The sequence below is a fragment of the Candidozyma duobushaemuli genome (assembly GCF_002926085.2).
Source record: "Candidozyma duobushaemuli strain B09383 chromosome Unknown B_B09383, whole genome shotgun sequence".
NCBI lineage: Eukaryota > Fungi > Ascomycota > Pichiomycetes > Serinales > Metschnikowiaceae > Candidozyma > Candidozyma duobushaemuli.
Window position 1 is genome coordinate 1,612,455 of NW_020289895.1, and position 24,020 is coordinate 1,636,474.

Sequence of the window (24,020 nt, forward strand, 5' to 3'; positions counted from 1 at the left end):
GCAAATGTGTGAGTGGTCGAACAAGTCGGCACATTCACCCTGACAAAGGTCTTTGGGATAAAAAGATGGCTTGCAACCACGATGAAATAGTAAGTATACATACCGCTACCCATGTGGGCACGAGGTCACACTTGTTCAACACATAGATCAAGTGTTTGTGAGAACACTCCTCACGAATGTACTTCTCCACGCTCTCACAACGAGTGCCCAAGGGGTTTCTCGCATCAAGGACGTGGATGACGACATCGGAAGAGTCGATGACTTTGTAAAGTTCGTTCCAAATACGCTTGGACTGGCCCTTATGGAAAATGGCCTCCTTGGCAGTCTGAGTGAAGTCCTCAGAGTCCAAAAAAGAGCCACCCATAAGACCCAAGGTGGCGTTGAGCTCCTGCTTATCCTGGTAGGCCTTGGTGTCGTTTTCAGAAAGCTGAGCCAACTCCTCCAAAGAAGAAGCCGCCTGTAATCTAGGTTTCTTTCTCTGCTGCTTAGGACCAAAAGCGTGCTCGTACGACTCGGTCTCGAGGATCTTGGCCGTAGGAGAATCCGTCTGGTCCTTTTCGTCCAAGAGCGACATGGGCAACTTGTTTCTCTTCAAAAGCACAGAATACGTATCGTGCTTCTTGTCGCCCATGGCCTCTCTGAAGTGGGTCAAGGCATCCTGGGCAATGACTCTGGTGTTTCCAAACCACTTACGGTTAGGATCCACACGGGCATTGGGGACATCGGTGGACTGAAGGGCAGCAGCTTGGATGATTTCACCCTTGGCGTTTCTGACGGCTCTACCGGTCTTGTACATCAGCAAATGTCTGACTTTTTTGGCATCTTTGTAGAAGTTCTCGCCCTTGACACGAAGGTTCCCGTCACGGGTGTCGCCCTCCCGGACTCTTCTTTGTTTTTCCTTTTTTTGGGTTCCCATGGTGTAGAGAAGAAGAGATGAGATGAGTCGCTATTTTTTTTAGAGGTCCCGCACGTGACCCCCTGGCGATGGCCCAGGTGCTAAACGTGTGTGAATAGGGGGTAGGGTTGGTGAACTTTATTTTTATTTTTATGAAGTGTTTTTGGATAGGATAAGGTTATTGTTGGTTTTGAAGATTTGGTGATTGCTGTGTTTATTGGATTTTCGTAGGTCCAGGTGAAAAACGGATGGCTGCGAAATGCTATACTGGTAAGAAGAGCCGAACAAACATAAGACACCATATGTGATGGTAACCAAGCAGATTTGATTTAGTCACTTCTTTGAAATAGGCTGACTACATTCAGATGCATATTATGGGCATTGATGGGTAACCGAATGTTGGAAGACTGAAGCCTGGTTCGAATATCGAAGGCCAGTAGAATCGTATTGTAGTCGGCTAATTGAAGCAAGGTAGAGAAACAGAATATGAATGATACTAGAGAAAAACAACACAATAATACTTAGAAACAACAGAATGATAGAAAGCTGCCGAGATATTGTTGTATCCATATATCAATGAAGGCACTGAGAACGGCCTGTTGCACCACTAGGGCTCTATGAATACCACACATGACAGCCGCATGAACCCTTTGTAGACCACAGCACGGCAATCCTTTGCATAAGGGATTCATTGTAAAGAAAAGACGTATCTTTCGTTTTTCCAAAAGGAGCAAATTGGAATACTCCCTATGTCTAGACACATCACTGTCGCTACTTTCCCTATCATTCAGTATTTCAAGATCATTCAGTATTTCAAGATCATTCAGTATTTCAAGATCATTCACGTATTTCAAGATCATCCACAAATCTCAACTATCACAAACCCTGCAATCCTCCTACACCTAATCACCTACTCCATCCACAACCGTACCACATGGATCCCACCTAAGCCACTTTTCGCAGCCATAACGACTCCACCAGACCACAGCAACACCGTCAATGAGTCACCCATAAATCTAAAACTTAATTTGAAGCCGCAAACTTTGTACTTTTCATTGTTCACCCACTGTATTCGCCATACTTCCCCAACCCCCCACCCCAACGGTCTGCAACTTACACCCACCTCTTGTCTTAACCTTAAAGCTTCCAGTAGCCCTTCCCAAATCCTTAATACTTAAGGCGAAGAATCCCTATAGCAATTTTTCAAATCTCCAAAAATGGGCATCTTTCACCCTTTTCCTCACCCTCCAGCATACACGCATTACACAAGGTCCGTTCACCACGCAACAAAGACCGTCTTGGCAGAACAGCAGGGCGGAATGCTGTGGAAGATCGAAAAAGCAAAAACCTCTTTTCCCTAGTCATCTCAGCCAAATCCACAAGAAACCCGTCCGGACCCGAAACATCAACACTTTTGCGGTTGCGCCTGCACCCCAGAAATTGCACTCATGAGAAGAGTACAACACCATGACTTCGTTAGACTTCATTGACTCCTTCAGCCCGGCCCAGGAGCACTTTCTAAGGAAAGCTCTCTTGGAGAGCTGCGTGAAAAAGGAGCTTCATTGGCTCTCGGTGCCCAATTCGGTGCTGCTTTTGGGTCCTCCGTTCAGACTGATCAACCCTCCAAAGGGCATAGATATGCCTATTCTCAGGCATTTTTACTTGAACTACGTCAAGACGTTCCCCTTGATCGCCAGTAATCCCGAAATGGACCAGATTGAGTTCTGGCGAGACACCGTGCATCCGTTTGTGGACAGCTTCAACGAAAAGAGGATCCTGGACTCCATTGAAAGAAAGGAGCTGATCACCAAGCGCCACCAGATCAACACTCGGCTTCTGCTGTTGCTTATTCTATTCTACAACTCGATGATTGTGAGCGAAAAGGAGTTCCAGTACTTGGACAGCGACCACCTCAAGGATTCAGATAAGGGCAAGCTCGATAAGCTCAGCAGGAATCCGAATGCAGCACACCAGAGTTTTGATGCTTTCCAGGGCACGAGATCGCTCAAAGACTACGACCATATGGTTTACTCGAACAACATCAACGTGAACATTGTTGCTGTGGATTTGATTAATGTGGATGCAAACGCAGCCAAGGGAGGTTGGCTGCAATTATGGAAACCAGTGGAGCAGAAACGGAAGCTGCATTACCTTTTTGTGTTGCAGGTGACCACCAGAGAGGGTGCCAATGGAAGCTACACCTACACATCCCACTTCATCAGCAAACTGTACCTGGACTTCAAGAGACTCGAGACCGATCTCAAGAAAAAGTATCCTGGTTTGATGACCACCGACATTACGAAATTGCCCAGGAAATTGAAGCACGACGGGGGCCATGCTGACGACGATGACGGAGAAAGAGGCTCTCTGCTGGATAGTTCGAGGTCGCTGGCTTCCAAGGCTACAAAGGCCGATCTCAAGTACCAAAGGGAAAAGTTGCGTTTGGCCCTTCGTGGGTATATTGCCACGCTTTTGGCTAAACCGGAAATCGCCCACTGTGACGTTCTCCGTGCTTTTTTGAGCGACCCTAAACGCAACTTCCAGAAACTTCTGCCCTCACAGGAGGAGGACTATGCGCTGAGAATGGAGCTTGAAAAGCGCCGTCTCATGACACAGATTGAGTTTCAGGAGGAAACCGCCAAGTCCGTCTACGAGCTCTCGAAAAGATTTGAACAGTTCAAGGCAGAGCTTTTGGAGAAGCCCGAGCTGCTCAGTCAGATCTTTGAAGAGTTCAGTAAAACACAGTCGCTTGAGGAGGTTTCGCCGCTTCTACGGACCTTCTTCGAGTGGTGCAAGTTGGAAATAGCTGCCACTCTCTACCAGGTTTTCCTTTCACAGGACAACTCTAGTGAGTGGTTCAGAAAGTGCCTCAAGTTCCACAAGATGTTTCCCTACAGCGTGTGCTACGGCATCCTCAAGTACACCAACCCGGTGAAGGTGATGACACGCATGGTGGACGTTCTTCTTGTGAGCATGCCTACGGTAAGTGTTCCATGGGCATCGAGCGAAAAGAAAAAGGTGAACAACTTGCTTTCGATGATTTTCGTGATGTTGTTGGACGAGGATCTCCAGGACTACCTGAAGGAGCGGGCCAAGTTGCTTGAGGAGGCTCCTTTGAACGATCCAGCTTTCCAGCCTTTCATCGAACGTATCACCAGCTATGTTTCCTCGCACGATGTGGAGGTGGCTGACGAGATCAAGGAGGAGAGTTTGGCCAAGGATGAGCACCTTTTGATGACGATTTTCCAGACCAGCAAGCTCGAGCCGAAGCTTTCCGCCAGGGACATTGAAACATTCAAAAAAGTGGAAGCAGCGTATGTCAAATACCAGTCGATGGAAGAACACAAGCAGGCCGACGAAGCAGCGGCTTTTGTGGCTCTTCAGCAGCTCTGGCAGTTGGAGGTGCGTTCCCGAGACAAGGAGCTCATGAAGCAGCTCTGGAAAGAGCCCGAGTTGACGAAACTCATCAAGAAATTCCTCGTTGTTTTCTACAACCCGCTCATGACAGTGATGAAGCAATGCGGGATCCACACGGCGTTCCGAGACTTCCAGACCTTCATGGACGACCTCATGGCCGAGCTCAAGGAGCTTGACGAGGGCGGTATTTACTTCACGTCGCCAGTGGAGATCTTCAACCGGTTCAAGGCGCTTCTAAACAAACACGAGCGGTCCTTCTGGCGGATCCTCCGCGACCTCTACTTGAAAGACGACAAGAAGATTTTCCACGGGCTCATCACCTGGATCGAGAGTTTCCTAGTTGCGCTTCGCCGCAAGAACATTGCGCCCGAGCTGGTGATGGTGGATTTCGGCAAAATGGCGCCGCAAGAGCCGGTGGATCCTGGGCTTTTGGAAAAACAAGTAAACAACCGCATGGAAGCCACGATGGAAAAGAGGAGGATTATACGAGAGTACCTCGAGAAGCAAGCCCACAAAGATGAGGAAACAGAGGGCGTGAGCAAAGACCAAGCCGCGATTAATGCACGGTGGGAAAAACTCAACAACGGCGTGTTTGAGGTTGACAACGGCGGGCTTGGATTTGACGGCGAAGACTACGACGAGCTAGAACTCGCCAAATTGGGCGATCTTGAAAAAGGCGATCAGGAAGCGCAGCTTCTTCTCAGGGACCTTGCACGGTTTGACAAGGCCATGGATCAGAATGTGCTGGAGATTGAAAAAGTGGCGCCGTGCATGCATTTCCAGATCCACGAGATTTTGGACGCTCTCCCGATGGACCCCCGGCTTGAGCAAGCGACAAAGCGACTCTCCAAAAATTGATCCTGGCTTAGGCTCATGACAAAAGAAGGACAAGCAAGAAAACAAAAAAAATGACAAAAATACAACAACGGTTTGAGCCCGGTCCTGCTGGTTGGCGGAGGAACAATGGGGACGGGGGAGGTCAACCGCGACTGAATGCAGGACGGACGGTACAAATGCTCAGGCACCGTGCTTTTCCTTGGCCTAATCGCGAAGGTGATCGTGTGATCAGATAGCCTTCCACGCAGGAATGCAAAAAAATTTTCGGGAGCAATTCCAGGGGCAAAACATCCGCAAATGGGAATTTGGCAGCGAGAGAAGTTTCACAATGGCCAGGGCTCGCAAACTTGTCTTGACGCGGTTTTTTTTTTGCGGAACAATCCATGCATCGGCTGCGAACACTGCCCAATTGTGAGATTCGATGAGCAGGAACGGCGTCCGGGCGCAGACCCGTACACCTGCTGAGTTGGGGGAGATTTATTTTTGCAGCACCTTTGCAAAATCCAGCCACCCATCGAGTGGCGGGCCATCCAGTTCAAAAGCGGCTTAATATCCCGACCCCTGCTTCAATATGTCCAGGAGCGTGTCGTGTTAGGCACCTTTGCATCCAGTTCCGCTGTGTGTGCTGCTGCATTCTTCTGCGTGGCAGCCTCGCGACGGCATATGGCGGAGCCACTTCCGTAAAGATTCACATTTTGGCTTTTTCGTGTTGGGGGTCTTGAGCATTCTGTACTTAAAAAGCCCTTTTTCCGTGTCGAAGATCGCTCAAGCCAGGTTTGCTGGATTCGGATTAATCGCTCGCCACGTCCCACTCCCGTCTTCTGTATAAACTGTCCCTGTTTTGCTCCACCTGTTTCTCGTGTGCCTTGTGATTCCATCGTCATACTTTTTGTCATGTTGCAAGTTCTTTTGAACAAGATCAACTCTCACCGCAAGGCCGCCGTGGCCGTGCTTCTAGCGATGGTCTTGGTCAACTTGTTGATTGTCCTGCTGTCGAACTACTTTCTGGTGATTGAAATTCCCGATTTCCTCCAGGGCTCTTTTGAAAACAGAAAGAACATCTTGTTCCTGAAGGTCCGCAACAACCCTAAGAAATACTGGCTTTCTGATGCTGCCGAGCTCCACTACTTGGACGCCGACGTGCCTCTTGACCAGGTTTTGCCCACCGAGCAAAGTAAGACCGACAGCACTTTGTGGTATGATCCTCGCTTCACCCTTTCCGTGTATCTCAACGAATTGATTCATAACGACGGCAAGGAGGATATGCCCGTGTACCCTTTCCACTGGTCGGACTGGATTGACCTCACCGGCATGAACAAGTACTTTGTTGACCAGGATAGAATGACGTGCAACAAGCTCAAATCCAGAATCAGAGGTCGTCCCGACGTGCTGTACTTTTGCAAAGACAAGCACGAATTATCCGACGGCGACATTGAACGCATGGGCTGGACCTCTTTGGAGCAGGTTCCCGACGCTGTTATTTTTGCTCATTGCAAGCACGACCACAACACATACAACGACCACCGTTCCTACATGGCCAAGTCCTACGGCTTGACCAATCTCCCCAAGCCTTTGAAGGTAATTATTTTGAACAAAGAATCTGGCACCTACGAGTTTTACGTTGACCAGTCCAAGGGCCCCGAGCAGAGACTCAAAAACTCCGGCTTGATTGACCGCTTCCTCCGCCAGGCTTTGGGCACCTCCGCCCAGGCCGTGGCTAAAGCCGGCACCACATTTACCGTCAACCACTTGAAGCTCTACAACAAGTTGCTCAGCAAGGTCAAGCCTAAGATGTTGCCAAAGGACGACGACCCATACGGCGTCTACCACGTTACTCACAACAACAAGGGCGACTTGCCTTTGAATGCTGAAATCTTCCACTACGACAGATCCTCCGTTGATGACCAAATTAGACAGTACGAGGGCAGAAGCAACCTTTCTGTCATGGAGCAGAACTACTTGGCTGGTCTCCGTGAATGTGCCCCATACAACGATGAAACCGAGCTCACCTACTTCAAGGAACCCACTCTTAACACCAAGGAGTACCGTAACAAGGACAACGATGTTGGCTGGCATTACGACTGGCGTTTCTTCACCGATGCCCTTATGTATGACAAGGAGGGCTGGACTAGAGCTGAGCGTACCGTCAGAACCAACATCATCTTGGAACGTCTTTTGCGTAACTGGAGTCGTTTTGTTGAAGAGAAGGGTCTTGTTTCCTGGATCGAACACGGTCCCTTGTTGTCCTGGTACTGGGATGGTCTCATGTTCCCCTACGACAACGATATCGATGTGCAAATGCCTGTCATGGAATTGTTGAGATTGTCTAGAGACTACAACCAGACTTTGGTGCTTGAGGACCCTAGCGAAGGCTATGGAAAGTTCTTGATCGACATCGGTACCTACGTTCACAACAGAGGAATTTCCAAGAAGGAAAATCACATTGATGGCCGTTTCATTGACGTGGACTCAGGGATTTACATTGATATCACTGGTCTTGCCAAGTCTGAAGCATCTCTTCCTCAGGAGTACAAGGATAATCCTATTGTTGAGAAACTGGACGGCGACATGGAGGCTGAGGTGTACAATGACCGCAGAAAGCATTTCTATACACTCGAGCAATTGCAGCCTTTGCACTACTCCATGATCAGTGGTGTTCCAGTGTTCATTCCTCAAGAAATTGAGAACAGATTGAGGTTCTCTTACAAAAAGGGTTTGGAGGACTACGAGTTCAACGGCTGGCTCTTTGTGCCCAGCCTCGGCTTGTGGCTTCCTAAGGAGAAGGTGATTGAGGTGTTGGAAAAGAGTGAGTACACAAGAGAGGGTAAGGAAGAAAAAGAGCTTCTCATTGAGGCTACCAAGAACTTGACGGAGGAGCAGATCTTGAAACTTCTCCAAGATGACGACACTCTCGTGGAATACTTCTTCACCGTTGACTACACTGAATTCCACTCCAAGGAGATGGACTTTTTGTTTGACAAGAATGGAAAAGATAGCAAGAAGCTCCAGGTTGCCTCTGTTCGCAACAGATACAAGGAGTTGACCAAGAATATCAACATGCGCAGTCCGATGAGAAAGTGTCTCTTTGAGTACGAGAAGTACGACAGAATCAAGCACCACAGCGAGAATTAGTGCAACCCCAAAATCTTACTTTCGTTTTCATGCATGCTTTTCGAGGTCCTTCCCAGGGCTAGAGTTGCCTTCCCATTTCTTCTCCTTGCATAACCCATTGCTTCATTACTAGGTGTTTCCCCGGACCGCTCGGTCTTGTCCGAGCTTGCCGAATGCCACTGCAGGGTGGGTTCGTATTTTTACTTTTGTCATTCGCTTGAGTTGGATTCCCAACGTTTTTGCATAGGGCCTTTGAGCCAATACACTAGTATGGGATGATATACGTAGACTGTATAACCACTACACCCGTTTCTTTTTGGCAGACCTCCGTGCACCAGTCCGACTTCTACGAATGAATAAGTCGGTGAGAAGTCAAAAACCCGTGCACCGCAACTCACCCGGTCCAGCGCGGAAACAGGAGAAACACCCGTACACCATGCATTACCCACGCACTGTAGTGTCTTATTTCTTTTACAGGCCACATGCCAGACCCCTAATTGAAGATTTGATTGAATTAGAGCATCTTCATTTTCCTCATACACTTTGATTCATCGTGACCATGTCGGAAACAACTCTTCGCAAAAGAGTGGCAGGCGATTCCCACGATCGTGCCGGTCCTAGCCGTGCAACTTCCGGCACCAGCGAGCTACTATTGACCGAGATAGACAAGAATAAGGAATTTAGTACAACGGAGGAGCTTTTGATCGAAAAACTCGATATTTTCCTCAGCCTGATAGAACAGAGAATCGAGCGGTTCGAGCAGTACTTCAAGGTGATGGGATCTGAAGAAGCCGTGGAGGAAGAGGACGAAAATGAAAAGGATAAAGAAGCCAGAGAGGGCCGGTCCCGTAGAAACAGTCTGGCGCTGTTGAGCCTGATTCTGCTGATTCGTCAGATCTCTGTTTCCCATTTGAATCGGGTTTACGAGCAGTTGTACAAGGTGAAGGAGCTGGTTTTGGTGAATTCCTTCAGGAACGCCGAGTACTTGTACAAGACCTTGGACGACCAGTACAGCAGCATGTTTGGCCGTGAAGTAGAGGACTTTCTGGATTCCGAGATTACTACTCCAGGAGCAGGCTTCCCGGGTATGGCTCGCAAAGAAGCGCTTCAGAATAAGCTTATAGACACTTTGCACTATTTCGAGGAAAAATTGGCATACATTGACGGGTACCTTTCGGCTAAGGGGGGTGCTGTCGAGGAGGACGAAGCCTCCAGCGCTTTGAAGTTCTTCAACTTCAACAAAGCCTTGAAGCACCTGGACGACGGCTACTTGCACTACTACCAGCTTCCACTTGCGTGGAGAGAGAACAAATACATTATAGAAGGCTACCGTTTCACGATGGGCCATTGGGACATGGTCAAGCTGATGTTCCACTTTGACCACAACGAAACGGGCAACATATGGACTCACATGATCGGCTTTTTTGTCATCAGCTACTTGGCTGTCGTGCATTTCCCTCAGACCAGCGTCTACCAGGCCAACCTGCTTACTGACAACTGCATCATGTACTTATTTTTCGCTGCCAGTGCCAAATGTCTTATCAGTTCGATTCTCTGGCACACATACTCGTGTTTTGCTCACTTGCAGACAAGAGCCCGTTTTGCCTGTGTGGACTACACCGGTATCACCACTTTGATCACCTGCTCGGTGGTATCAGCCGAGTACTGTGCGATGTACCACATGCCCAAGCTCTTGACGTTTTTCGTAACATTATCGATCATTTGTGGTCTCGGCGGATTGGCGTTTAACTGGCTGCCTTACTTTGACAAGCCCGAGTGCCGCCATTTGCGTATTGGCTTCTTTGTCGGTTTGGCTGCCATGGGTGGCATGACATTCTTTTTCAAGTGGTACTACGAGGGTATTTACAGCTCGCTTTACTTTTACATGCCACTCTCATACAAGCTGTTTTTGTGGTACTGGATCGGTGTGCTATTCTACGCTGGCTTGATTCCAGAGAGATGGAGATACGATGTGATTGTGGATCACGAGGCTCCGTGTCGCCACACACACACCCCACTGGACGTATTGTCCGGATTTGAAAACTCCGGTAAGGAGGAGATTGAGGAGATTGAACAGGAGATGGAGAAGCTTGGGGAGTCTCAAGCGGAGTCGGCAGTCGCCGAGAATCAGACCATGTCGGTGATTCAGAAGCACTTCCCAGCTACCCCGACCAAAACGCCTTACCTGGGCGACTTCCTCTCGCTCTGGTGGGTGGACTACATCGGACTGAGTCACAACATGTGGCATATTTTTGTCGTTTGCGGCATTGTGGGCCACTACTTCAGTCTCATTGGCATGTTTGAGTTAATTGCACGATAAACGGATGGTACAGAAAAATACATGAACGGTATGGAACACCCCTTTACTAACACTACTGATTTTCTAGGATGCCGCAGGCTCGTAGTACAAATTATTACTAATCATGACTAGCGCCCCACAGAAAGGTGGAGGGGCATTTGGGATTGGAGAGGTCGGGGCAACTTGTCGGACATGGACTCCGTGGTTTCGACATTGTCCTTTTTCAAATAGCCCCACAGGCATTTGCATGGTCTCCCTCTGAGACATTATGGAGACCCCGTACCATTGAATGGTGATCTTCAGGGTTGATCTTCTGCATAAACCACGGTGGTGGTATGCTAGGCTTAGATGATAAGACAGACGCGAGAGCTTATCAGCCAGTTTCATGTTGGTGTTTCGTCTGCACCGTGAATGTTTCAGCCTGACTACAATTTCAGAGGAAAACCTCGGCAGTGGCTTTACCGCCTGAAAGCACGTCCCAGGCAATATCGGTCATAAATTATCGAAAAGACCGTGGCGCTATTTACACACTCCAAAACCCACAAGGAGCCCTGTGCTCCTCGAAGCATTTGGCCCCAGGACAAAGCATCTAACCATGCTTCCAAAAACAGCGATTTTCGACAAGTATAGCCCTTATCGAATGGCTCAAGCAGGCTTGGCTCAACACGAAAGTGCCATGTACGAGATATGTACGAAGTCGAGGTTGTGGGGAACTGGATTGACAAATAAGAGGAGTTACCTGATGGAATTTCGGCCCAGGGGCATGCTTTGTCGACGTACAGATAGCCGAAACGCTGGTTGTGGAGAAGGAAACACAAAAAAATAGCGTCGACACGGGCGTGGATGAGCCAATCGAGTTAAGCGATCGCCTTGTTGACGGCGTGAAGTAGCTGCAAATCGGATCTGCAAGGTTTTCGGTTTCTCGAGACAATAGATGCAAAAAGTGGCTCGGTGTGGCACCGAAATTGGTTTTGGTTTTCGGCGCGGGGCTGCGGGGGAGTGTAGCCCCAGGAAAAACTTTTGGCAGGAAAAAGAAACCCTGGCAGCAGGATTGACAGGATGCCCCGCGGAAAACGGTGAGTTTTCCCGAAAAACGGTACGGCCCTCCGCTGTTACAATGGATGGGGAGTTTCCAACTTGTGGATTGTTAAATTCACCCCCGGAACTCTCCAGCCTCCCTGGCCTCCATATTACCCTTGCCTCCATATTAGCGCTCCCTCCCTCCATATTAGCGCTCCCTCCATATTAGCTGTTTCCCTCCATATTAGAATCCTTCCCTCCATATTAGAAGTTTCCCTCCATATTAGCCATTTCCCTCCATATGCGCTTTGTGCCGCTTCCTTCAGCCCGGTCATACCGGGGGGAAACCGAACGCAGGGCGTTCCAGGCCTCTTTGTAACAGAGGGCTTTGGTGCTTATATTCCTGGAAAACACCTTTGGAAAGTTGATAAACTTCCCTGAAATTTTTGTTGAAAAACACGTTGATGTATTCATGCAGAACAAGGATATGTCTCAATGAGTCTTACCGGTGGGGTTATCTCCAAACAAAGGTGGAGATACAGCTTTGCAGAGCGGATTTTCCAACATTCGTTGTGCTTCTACTTTTACTTTTTTTTTTTTTTTTTTTTTTTTTTTGTTTTATTTTTCTTTTTTCACCGATTCCGTGTCTTGTTTCGTCTGAACGGCCAGCGTGAATTCTGCAAATCTGGACTACGTGGATCTGGGCTAAGGCGATTCTCGCGGGCACCCGCAACCTGGTCCTGGTTACCTTCCTTTTTCATGATTTCACGTTTTTTTTTTTTTTTTTTTTTTTATCAGACGTCTTTTTCTTTTCATGCACTGCCTGGCTGCTAAATTATCATCGTCGTCATTACACCTCGCTTTCCTCCGACACGACTTTTTGCCGCACGGCTGCCCTAGACGAAAATTCGCCAAGATGGATTTATCCTGTTTCGATGTATTTTGCTGTTTTGGTCCGGGGAGGTAAAATTCTCATGTGGAGGGGCAGCTTTTTTTTTTTTTTTTTTTTTTTTTTTCCAAGCTTTTCCCGTGCGAAAGACGTACCCAGCCTCTGACACGGTGATTTCTTAGCTACTCAGTAGCCTGGCTTTGTTAACTGTCCGGCTGGCTTGGCCCTGTCAAGACCCAAGGACAAGAGTTGTGTTTGACAGCTCTTGGGTTTTGACAGGTTGAATGATGGACTAGAAACGCTATTGGGATGGGAGTTTGATGTGCTTTACCCTCGGCGGATGCAAACTGCTACCCTCGGGTGTCCGAGGCAGGGATCCGGGCCCTCGGAACGCTCGCGCAGTATTTGTTTTTTTTTGGGAATCCGGAGCATAATTTGTCCGTAGACCCTGCACCTAGCCGCCTTTGCATCCCGCATCCTGCGGGTTCCCCACCACGTACGTCTGAAATAGACTGCGTTGTTTGCACTCCCGCCTGGCCAGCCAGGAGCCGTATGGGGCGAACGCCTGCCCCGCAGGCAACCCCGCGCCTCACCGGAAACTTGAAATGTCACCCCACGGCAACACTTCCGGATCGATCCTCACACATTCAGGGATTTTCAACAAACCTTTTCATAAATCCCTCATCAGTGGAAAAAAGTTTTCGTTCGCGCCTGCATGGAGCTCAGCAAAGGCGCCGCGGTGACATATTGCCTGGTTTCAAGTCCTGTACGGAAGCGCCACCAGGCGCTAGCGACCCACATGGACAAGACGTCATTTCGCTGCCAGAACTGCAGACGCGACCAGCAGGTCCAAACGCTCATACGCAGCTTTTCTTTTTTTTTTTTTTTTCTTTTTTGTACGCTCCCCCATGTTCCCGCCAAATGGAGTAATTCCAGCTTAAGCCCCAGGTATAAATACTCCGGCATTTCCTACCTTTCCCAGATCCTCAGCTAACCATGATCTTTTCTAGAACATCTACTTGGGGTCTCGAAGGTAGACCCTTGAGAGCCATGGTGACGGCTACCGCCACCATTGGTTTCTCTCTTTTCGGTTACAACCAAGGTATGATGTCTGGTATCATTACCGGTGAATATTTCAACAAAGAATTCCCTGCCACCATGGCCGGTGACAACTGGGCCGCCGCCGTTGGTGAGGATGAGGATATCCCAGAACCATCTGAGGCTGCGAAGTCTCACGCTTCTGTTATTCAGGGTGCTGTTACTGCTTGTTACGAATTGGGTTGTTTCTTCGGTGCCATCTTTGCCTTGATCAGAGGTGAGAGAATTGGCCGTAAGCCTATGGTTGTCGTCGGCTCCATCATCATTATCATTGGTACTATCATTTCCACTACCTCTTTCCACCACGCCTGGGGTCTTGGTCAATTCGTTATTGGACGTGTGATCACTGGTGTTGGTAACGGTTTTAACACTGCCACTATTCCAGTGTGGCAGTCTGAGATGTCTAGAGCCGAGAACAGAGGTAGATTGGTCAACTTGGAGGGTTCCGTTGTCGCTGTGGGTACTTTCATTGCCTACTGGTTGGACTTTGGATTCTCCTACATTGACTCCTCTGTCCAGTGGAGATTCCCCGTTGCTTTCCAGATCTTCTTCGCTGGAACCTTGTTTCTCGGTATTGTCGGTATGCCTGATTCTCCTAGATGGTTGATTTCCAAGGACAAGAAGGACGAGGCCTTGACTGTCTTGTCTAAGATGAAGGGTGTTTCTGTTGACCACGACGAGGTTTACGCTGAATTCACTTTCATCCAGGACTCCGTCACCAGATTCTCCAGAGCCCAGCTCGGCTTCAAGGACTTGTTCTCCGGTGGTAAGTCTCAGCACTTCCAGAGAATGGTTATCGGTGCTTCTACCCAGTTCTTCCAGCAGTTCACTGGTTGTAACGCTGCCATTTACTACTCCACTGTGCTTTTCGAGACCTACATTTTCCAGGGTCAGAGACGTTTGTCTTTGATTCTCGGTGGTGTTTTCGCTTCCGTCTACGCTTTGGCCACCATTCCATCTTTCTTCTTGATCGATACCTTCGGTAGAAGAAACTTGTTCTTGCTTGGTGCCTTGGGTCAGGGTATTTCCTTCACCATCTGTTTCGGTTGTTTGATTGACCCAACCCCAGAGAACTCCAAGGGTGCTGCTGTGGGTATTTACTTGTTTATTACCTTCTTTGCCTTCACCATCTTGCCATTGCCATGGATCTACCCACCAGAGATCAACCCATTGAGAACCAGAACCTTTGCCACTGCCATCTCCACCTGTACCAACTGGATCACCAACTTCGGTGTTGTCATGTTCACTCCAGTTTTCATGGATGCTTCCGCCTGGGGTGCCTACCTTTTCTTTGCCTTGATGAACTACTTGTTTGTCCCAGTCATTTTCTTCTTCTACCCTGAGACTGCCGGCAGAACTTTGGAGGAAATTGACATTATCTTCGCCAAGGCCCACACTGACGGCCGCCAGCCATGGAGAGTTGCCGCCACCATGCCTAAGCTTTCGCTTAAGGAGATTGAGGACCAGGGTAACCAGCTTGGCTTGTTCGACGAGGAGTTTGAGAAGGAGCACTTCGATGTTAAGGAGGATGTCACCTCCAACTCTTCTCAGGCCGAAGCCGAGGAGGGTGTGTTGAATGAGAACAAGGCTGCTAACCAGGTTTAGATGCCTTATAATAGAATTAATAAGATACCAAGTTTAGAGATTTACTTAGTTCAGAGATTTGTTTCTGTAGAAGCTTATGATTATTCAGCCGACGCCAGTTGACGGGTTGCAGCTGGTGGCTGCTACATTCTCTTTGTGCATCGCACGCCCCGCGCGGCTTAGGTCGGAATGCACGAGAACGGCGTTCGAAAGTGGCGCCATTTACACGTCTAGAGTTTGGCCGTACTGTGTGCAGGACCTGCATTTTTGGCGCCTCAGGCTGAAATGCTGATGCTGGTAGAAAAATCCCAAACGAAACAGCGCTGAGATTTGCAAATTCGAAAGCATAACGTCGATTTGCATGGATCGGCGCCGCCGAGTGCTGGTCCGAAACGCACGCTATTTCGTTAAACATTTCGAGGCGATTTTGCAGCATCATGATGTAAGTCCGGGCATGTACAGCGCATGGAAAGAACAAGAGCATTGCAATTACGTAACGGCGGAAAAGACATAATGACAATGTAGAAAAAAAAAAAAAAAAAAAAAAAAGGTAGAAGGGCAACAAACGGAACAATAGAAATCTAAGGCATGGCAGGGTCCGTAAAGCGCCGTGGCACTGCGATGTGCCGCCCAAAACCAAAGTTGCTCTTAAGTCACTGTACTGGCAGGATGTCCCAAAACGTGAAAATGGCAACATCCATGTTTCATTACTTCTGCAAAACTAAAGCGCCGATTTTAAGCCGCCTTGAAGCGAACCCTAAAATACCCGAGCAGCAAGCAAAAAAAAAAAACTGTTTCTTTGTTCTGCTCTGGTGTTGGGAGCACTTCCCGATTCTTTAGATTCTTGGAAATGAGCTGCAGCGTCACGGCCAAACTCTATTCGGTTTTGAGGAATTGCTATGCCAGCGGTGTTATCGGAGATTGAAAGAAGTTTCTAAAAGGCATGTTGTTTTGTAGATGAGTAATTATACTGTGGATAGTTTTATGTGTAGTCGGAGTCTTGAATGTAACGCCGAAATCGCCTCTTCAAAGCACCAAGTCACTCAGGGGGAAAACCCAATCGCTGAACCTTCTCAGCAAGCGTTCTGATAGGCGGTGAAGCGTTTATGCGGCAGTGGGAGTAAAGAAGGTTTGACTTGTGGGGATGCGATAAAAGCTAAATGGCGTTTGCATTACGCTAGCAATTTGATCGTTTCGGGTCACGGCGTCGTAATTAAAAAGCTTGATCGTGCCATGCGAAGAAAAGTGATCAGTTTTGTGATTGAGTTACGATGTGGCGGCGGATCTGGCGGAAAGAGGCGGGTCATTAAAGGTGCCTTGATAGGGTATCCTTGTTTGGCTGGAACCCGGAGCTTCGTCTAAGATGCATCAAATATCCGGGATTCAGACTTTCGACGGCTAGACGGTAACGAATGTAAACGGATCACAGTCGAAACTTTACTTTGAATTCCGACCCAGAATTAAACGACTTCCGACCGAAGTGGCACATAGCGCTTTCTGATTATGTTATCATCTCCAGTCTACGCTTCCATCAATAAGCATCACAAACATTGAATATGTAGACGGTGAGTGACCAGCACTCTATTCATAATGAGCTTCCTGACCATATGGTTGATGTGAGTTAACTTCGGAAATCCATACACTGGCATCGGCCTTTCACTGGCATCGGCATTTCACTGGCATCTAATGCTCCTGCCTACCCTATAGTTCCCATGCCCCAACGGATCCCGATCCGTAAAAACAATCACAGCTCTCTGTGGACGATGAGCCCAGTACCCGTTCCACCGGTACTTCGACCCAACTAGCATAAATGGCACCCAGTACATGAGTAGATTCAACTATCCAAAATCCATGATCTCTCCCTTTTGAATACCATCCTCGTCTTCCGCCTACTAGCTCCTTAAACGCATGCAATATAATGCATTTCAACGGTTCAACAAAATGGCCCCTCCTGATAAGCCTTAGGCCCGAGCTGTCAAGGCCTCGCTATCACCGAACCAGTGAGCCCGAGAATGACATCCATTGTTGCACCTAACCCCGAAACACAATCCACAACACCCAAGCCTACACGCTACACCGCCAGCCAGCTCGAACCACCAACTAAACGTATCTCGGGCCATTTTACAAATTATCACCCTCCCCACAATCCTCCGTTTCACTTGCAGAGCCCCTGGACCTGCACAGAACCGTACTGCCCGCTCGATTGGGTCCATCTCGGCGTTTGCCGCCCCGCGCCCTATCTCCAGATCTTCCCCAGATTCCACTCATTGGTCGGTCCTGTTTCACCTGTCGATCGTTGGCCCCGCATGAACGCAGGCCGATGCTGAACATTCTTTAAAATCTCGGCCATAAGCTTGTTCCTATCTCCATTACTTGTCTCACCCTTCTTTGTCAAGATCGTTACTTTGTCGACTTTTCTTCCGCATTGAATAATATTGAGACCCGAGCTTTTTCGACAGTCTCGGCAGGCCATCGTCTCATCTCCGAAACAACACTGCTTTTGGGAGTCAAGTGTCAAATAAGCTACTCCAAGGAAGAACCGGTTGAAATACACCAATCCCGAATTCAAACTCCTATTTATTGACTGCTGGCAGTCCCTTTCACCAAACCCAATCCAGCTCCAAAGCACAACTCAACCCTAAGACCATGGAGGTCGTGGAACAGAAGAAAACAAGACCCCAGGACGTCAAGGTCCTCGACGACGGCACGGTGATAAAACTCCAGAAAGCCCGCCAAAGACGTATCCTCAGTTGCGTCCACTGCCATCTGAAAAAAATCAAATGTTCCAGGGTTCAGCCCGTCTGCAACAACTGCTCGAAACACGGCATTCCATGCCAGTACTTTGTCAACGAAAGGGTTTCTCGAGGAGGCCGGAAAAAAGTGAAAACAGAGCCGGAAGATGTCCCCATGGGCAGCACGCTGTCGGAAACTAGTGAATCTGGCAAACTGACCAATTCAGCATCCCACGAACACAGGTCTTCTCGGTCCTCGGCGCTGGATTTCGACAAAGAGGAGCCCGAACCGAAGGATAAACCCGAAATGCAAGACTCCCCGATGACATACCTCCTAGGACCCTATTTCCTGAAAAACCAGCATCCAAGCCTTTCTCCCGATATGGTGACCCCAAACATCCTCCAGGCTCCTATAGTCAACCTGACAAGCAACAACATCACCAACAACTTTTTCGGAACCAACTACGCCAACAAGGGTCTGGAGGAGCAGCCGGAAGAATACGCATTCAACCTCAGCACTTTTGCATTTGCCAACGACATGCTTCTGAAAAACCTGCCTCTTACAGATAAAGCCAGTGAAGCCAGACCTGGAAGCGAATTACACAGCAGAGTCAATTCCAGCACCAACCTTGCCAACATGTACAAAACCGCCAATCCCAATGCCACCCCGGTTCCTGGTGCTACTCCTGGTGCCAATCCGCTCCTCAATGCTACCCCAGGTGCAAATCCCAATTCACTGAAAAACTTCCTTGACGGTCCTTCAGAGCCTATGGTGCCTGTGTCACAGAGAAACTCCCAGCCCAATAACCCAGGTCTCCATAATTCTCTCAACGCATACTCGTCGAATCCAGCTACTACGGTGAATTACCTCTATGGCACCAATACGTACTATTCCAACGATAACTTGCTTTCTGATCTAGTGACGCATTTGCCAAACTCCAGAGCACGGTCTTTCGAGCTTCTAGAACGCTACATGAATTCCGTGCACATTTTGCTTCCCATTATGGTGAATATCAACGAGTTTATCAAGGAACACGAGCGGTACTGGGACCTCTATGATCCATACAAAAATGGTCCTTCGTCGTCTCCAGAGTCTTCGTTGAATTCGGGCTCAGACAGCCCCGACGCTAAAGATTTCAACCTCCTTCAATTCTACACCCTTTACTTCCCCGTTCTTTACGCATCCACTATTTCTGAGTTTGAGGAGTACGACAATCTTCTATTGAACCAGGACATCAACAAGTACTTGAAGGGATTCAACAAAATCTGCCAGTACTATAATTACCCCCACGGCATCAAAACCATGCCTTTGCTTCTTGGAAATGTGATCATCCAGTCCACATCTCCAAACCCCTCGACAATGGAGATGTCACAGATTATCAGATACGCTAAGTTCTTGCAGTTGCACAAGGATCCGGTCATTTCCTTGCGTATTCAAGACTGGAAGGTGGTCAAGTTCAGAAGGCTTCTTTGGTGGGTGATATTTGGCTTGGATGCTTTGAGTAGTCACAATTTCTGCTTACCTCCCGTGTGCAAATTTGACGATTTCAATGTGGTGATGCCCGAGGACGAGGATCCCGCTTATGACGAGAACGGCGTGGTTATCAAGAAGACGTTGAACGTCACCATTCTTGCGTTGCTTGTCAAATTCAAGTTCGACAGAATCTTGAGTGAACTTGTCTACCAGCTTCACAATGGTCTTTCCACGAATATCACACCTGAAGAAACGGACGAAATCAAGCGCATGATTGTCAATCTTTTCCACTTCATCCACAAGTCCATCAACAAAATCACCAACTACTACCAAACCCGTCCGCCGAAGACAGTTCAGGAGATGAATTTGCTCAATTTCATCAAAAACCATTCATGGAGTTTTGTCGACAGGGCCTTCATGCTTCTTCACAAGAAGATATTGCTAAGAGACCCCGCTAGAGCTCCACATGAAGGGAAAATTGGCGACACAAAATACGAAAAAGCGCTTACTAAAGATCGAGAAACGGCCTTATCGCTCGGCAAGTATGAAGATACGTTTGGACGCATTCAGGAAGCCAACATCATCAGCAATTTCGACAGTTCCTCTATTTCCCAGCTTCGCTTCAACCAGCACGAGCTTTTCACCTATGAGAATCTCCACAACAACTTGATTCCGTCTATTTTGCACAACTTGAACGATTTCCTCAAGTACAACGATTTCATCAAATTCGGCAAGTTCAACTGGTACGTCAAGCGCACGATTCCGCTAGACTCCATTATCTTGCTATTCATCATCTTGTGCGTCAAGTTCAAGTACGAGTTCATGACAGTGAACGAATTGGTGATCTACGTGAAGCTCATCAACAAGGCGCTCTTCATTCTCAACAGGAAGTACTTCAAAAACGAAAAGTACAAGCGAATGCTCTCGTTGACCAACCTCACCTGGGAGTACATTCTCAAGAAGTACAACGTTATCAAGTTGGTGAGTGTGGTGAACGAGAACAACGCCGGCAGAATTGAGTTTTTCGACTACCAGGTCAGTGGCTACATGAACATGAGCGAGCTTTTCAACATTATGGATGTTCCCCAGCCAGCACTCATCAGCAACGGCGTCAACCTCGGAAGTATCCAGCACGAGGATTCCAGTACATTCGAGAAAGAAGCGGAGCTTGACAAGGAGGAATATCAACAACGCAAAGTCATGAACCAGAGTGTTTTCCTAAACAAAACCGATCCGTACGAGGGCAAGAGCATTGCGGAGATCCAGATCCAGCGTCACGAATTGCTGCAGTTGAACGAGAAGATCTACTACGATTTGCGGAACAACTTTGTGGATATCAACGACTACTGCACCTTCTACTCCTCGCTCGAAAATGTGCTCCACGAGCTCATGGACTATATCAACGAGACCACGAAAGACATTGCAATGTGACGTTGCAGAGGACGATAATGTCCAGGTATTGGCTAGATAGGTTACAGCATGGAACGTCACATGTGTCAGGCTAACGGCCAAGGCATGTCGGCTATTAGCAGTCACGAGAGTGAAACAATTGCAGCCACAATCTAAATCTCGGGTTCAGTTCCGCAAGGCTTGGTTGGTGTTTTCGGTGTTCTAGAACTGGGTGAAAAATCGCATCTGCTCGGCGTTTGGCTGCACCGCCTAGCCGACTAGTACAATGCAGTGAAGGGATTCTTGACGAAGGCGAATTTCGATTCCGTGGTTTTTGGTGTTTTTGTTTTGACATGGCCTATTTTTAGAGGCCCAGGCCCAGGGATCCTCAGCGGCACCAGGGGCATCGAGTATGTGGAAATGTCGATTCCGTTGCATCCAGCGCAGCCAATCCTCGCACCTCCAATTGGGCATTGTTCTGAACGAGGGATGGGCGGCGGAGATGCTTGCTATTTTGAAAAACACAGATTTTTATTCAAATTGCTTGTTCAATTCTTTGAATTTTGCTTGAACTTTTTTCAAATCGATCTTTACCTCACGGTGTTAGCCGCTCTTGCCGGACCTCGAGGCAGATAAGACAAGGCGCAGAACAATGCGGCCAGGGAACACAACCAGGCGGTGTTTAAGCCGCCAACGGTGGTTTGGTGAAAAAATTGCACCATAACATCGAATTTTTTTAGAAATCTTATTTATTGGTCTTTTTCAAAATTCAGGATCGCCCCAATTTTGCGGTTTTGTCCATTCCCATATTCCTCCATCGGCACGCGGCTGGATGCCTGGCGCGCATTAGAGTGGAGAGGAACAAAGGAAGGAACAAGGCGTGATCCTCAACTCCTTCTATCTTACGATTTAGTACTCTTGCTTCTTTCTCCAGCTTAAGCCCACCGTTCCCTAATATATCTGGAAATTGTGCAAAATATTCCAAATCAGCATCTGGTTCCTTGTGCCATTCAATTGATTACCCCACATTTCCACACATCCCTACTTTCCTTTCACTTCTTTGAAGCCAGCAATGTCAGGAGTAACAGAAGCCTTCGAGACACTTTCCGTGAAATCCGTCGAGCTGGACGAACGGGCATGGACGGCCCAATCAGAGGCCATCAATTCCGAAATCCAGGACATTTTGGTCGACGTGCTAGTGGTGTTTCTGCAGCTTCCAGACCTCAACACCGCCATGAGCTCGGTTGAGGCGTGGGCGGGTGCCTTTGAGCAGCTTTTCGAGCTTGTTCCGGGACTCAAACCGGTTTTTGAAATGGCCCCGCTGGACGACGCCGAATTGCACTTTGAAGGCAGACCTGGGCGCTTCTACCTGCCCATCGAGGAGGAGTACTTCCTCGCCACCTTCTTTCAGGATTTCTGGGACATGCTTGTCAGCACAGATAAGTTGGGCGACTTGGCCGCCGGAAGCACCTTGTCGGACCCTCGTGACGACCTGATAAATGTGTACGAGTACGTCAAGGAACGAAAGCAAGGTGCACCCAGAAGACGCTCCAGGAGGGAGAGTTCCTTCAAAGAGACGGTACTTCCTTTAAAAAAAGATTATGCCCTCAGCGATAACACCACTTCTGAGGCGCTTGAGAAGCACTTGTCGTCGATGTTGGATGCTGCCAAGAGCAGCGAGGCTCCGTACGACAAGCTCTTGGACACAGCACAGGCCATACATGCCAGCACCGACAGCCACGTTGGCAATTTTTTTTCGACTTTTAAAAGGCAGGAGTTCTCTGCATTGTATGCTGCCGTTCGTGGCACCCCTGCAGCACAGGGCTTGTTGGACGTTTTGACAAAGTACTACGTTGAGTACTTGGCCGAGCCCCACATGTTCAATGCACCAGATTTTGGCACTCTCGTGAAGGACCTTCAACGTGTACAGCTGCGTGAGGACGGCCGTTCGGCCTCGGTATCTAAATAATGGGTTGGTAAGTATTGTTACCCGGTGAGAGAATCTGTAGTGTAGTGGGCGTGCCATAGTATGTGATTATTACACAATGCAATTGACCCCATTGGCTCTGTTATGGTATCATGCTGGGTTCATTGATAGCCAGTTATGAAGAGTTTAATCGCCAGTGCACTCGAAGGGTATCAATGCTTTGGGCCCTCCTTAGTATGAAAGCTCAACTAATAAAATTTCACTTCCATATCAAGATATACCTGTTGAAAAATGAACCCTTTCCGTAACCTATCGTCTATACTATCGCCCAGTTTAGTTGTAGTGTGCACTAACAATCCACCCCCATTTGGCTATACCGATCTTAAGCCAATCAACAAAGTTTCAACTACGACAATAAAGTCAAATTAAACAACTAGCTCTATAAATCTCCACAATATCAGAGCCAAGACCCCCAACTCTTCAATGCCATTTTGCACCCATTCCTCCACATAACGCGAACATCAACAGCTACACCTACTCCAAATCAACCTCGATCCATATTCACCAAACCCCATGGAGGTCTACAGCTTGCTCATTCTCAACAAAGCAGGAGGTCTTATTTACCAAAGGGACCTCAGTAACAAACTTTCCAAACTTTCAGCCAACGATTATCTCGTTTTAGCAGGAACCCTTCATGGTGCACACGCCATAGCCACAAGACTCAAGCCAGATGGGTCCCGCTCGTCACATGACGACGCCCATTCCGTCAACAGCAATATTCTTGTATCTGGGAAAGCCCATTCGCCAAATGTCAACAAGCTGGGGCTCAGTAACATCGACACTGATATCTTCAGTTTGTACGTTTTCCAAACATTGACGGGAGTTAAGTTCATTATAGTGACGTCGCCAGTAAGAGCTGTCACCGCTCAGGCAGGCACGCCTTCTCCGCTGCAACGTCAAACCGAGGTTGCCAGTAATATCTACAAACAGTGCTACCTATACTACTGCGACTACGTGATGAAGGATCCGTTCTACTCCTTGGACATGCCGATCAAAAGCGTGATGTTTGAGCAGAAGGTGCAAACTCTTGCGGGAGCCAGGTAGTGTGAGGTCTTGAAGGTGGGACATTGACGAAAGTTTCATGATCTGCAGTCACGGGGTGTTAAGCCCGATATTCGCTTTGTGGCGTTAACTTAATGTCAAGTGGTCGTTGCCGTCCCTATGGTGCAACCCTGCAAAAGGGAAATATTGTCTTGGATCCATGATAGAGTTCGTCTTGCTCAGTCCAGCGGTCTCACCTATGCCACACATGTGTTACCTGTGTTGGCTGATGTAGTTGATCTACAAT

The 24,020-nt window shown here is 48.2% G+C and overlaps 8 protein-coding genes across 8 annotated transcripts; 7 read left to right on the plus strand and 1 right to left on the minus strand. All coding sequences in view use genetic code 12, as the record gives it.

Moving 5' to 3' along the window:
- Positions 1-34: 34 nt before the first annotated feature.
- CXQ87_002172 (nucleolar GTP-binding protein 2) lies at positions 35-916 on the minus strand (the record flags this gene model as incomplete). Its single annotated transcript, XM_025480689.1, has 1 exon — positions 35-916. The coding sequence occupies one exon, from the start codon at positions 914-916 to the stop codon at positions 35-37; it is 882 nt and encodes a 293-aa protein (XP_025334989.1).
- A 1,446-nt stretch (positions 917-2,362) lies between these two features.
- On the plus strand, positions 2,363-5,170 carry CXQ87_002173 (uncharacterized protein; the record flags this gene model as incomplete). The annotated part of the gene is made up of 1 exon (XM_025480690.1): positions 2,363-5,170. One exon carries the CDS (start codon positions 2,363-2,365, stop codon positions 5,168-5,170), a length of 2,808 nt encoding a protein of 935 aa, XP_025334990.1.
- Positions 5,171-6,043: 873 nt separating this feature from the next.
- CXQ87_002174 (uncharacterized protein) lies at positions 6,044-8,281 on the plus strand (the record flags this gene model as incomplete). The annotated part of the gene is made up of 1 exon (XM_025480691.1): positions 6,044-8,281. One exon carries the CDS (start codon positions 6,044-6,046, stop codon positions 8,279-8,281), a length of 2,238 nt encoding a protein of 745 aa, XP_025334991.1.
- Positions 8,282-8,819: 538 nt separating this feature from the next.
- Positions 8,820-10,580, plus strand: CXQ87_002175 (uncharacterized protein; the record flags this gene model as incomplete). The annotated part of the gene is made up of 1 exon (XM_025480692.1): positions 8,820-10,580. One exon carries the CDS (start codon positions 8,820-8,822, stop codon positions 10,578-10,580), a length of 1,761 nt encoding a protein of 586 aa, XP_025334992.1.
- Positions 10,581-13,464: 2,884 nt separating this feature from the next.
- Positions 13,465-15,171, plus strand: HGT10 (glucose-inactivated glycerol proton symporter; the record flags this gene model as incomplete). The annotated part of the gene is made up of 1 exon (XM_025480693.1): positions 13,465-15,171. One exon carries the CDS (start codon positions 13,465-13,467, stop codon positions 15,169-15,171), a length of 1,707 nt encoding a protein of 568 aa, XP_025334993.1.
- Positions 15,172-17,796: 2,625 nt separating this feature from the next.
- On the plus strand, positions 17,797-20,787 carry CXQ87_002177 (uncharacterized protein; the record flags this gene model as incomplete). Its single annotated transcript, XM_025480694.1, has 1 exon — positions 17,797-20,787. The coding sequence occupies one exon, from the start codon at positions 17,797-17,799 to the stop codon at positions 20,785-20,787; it is 2,991 nt and encodes a 996-aa protein (XP_025334994.1).
- Positions 20,788-21,817: 1,030 nt separating this feature from the next.
- Positions 21,818-22,714, plus strand: CXQ87_002178 (uncharacterized protein; the record flags this gene model as incomplete). Its single annotated transcript, XM_025480695.1, has 1 exon — positions 21,818-22,714. One exon carries the CDS (start codon positions 21,818-21,820, stop codon positions 22,712-22,714), a length of 897 nt encoding a protein of 298 aa, XP_025334995.1.
- Positions 22,715-23,245: 531 nt separating this feature from the next.
- On the plus strand, positions 23,246-23,776 carry CXQ87_002179 (TRAPP subunit; the record flags this gene model as incomplete). Its single annotated transcript, XM_025480696.1, has 1 exon — positions 23,246-23,776. The coding sequence occupies one exon, from the start codon at positions 23,246-23,248 to the stop codon at positions 23,774-23,776; it is 531 nt and encodes a 176-aa protein (XP_025334996.1).
- Between the last annotated feature and the right edge of the window lie 244 nt (positions 23,777-24,020).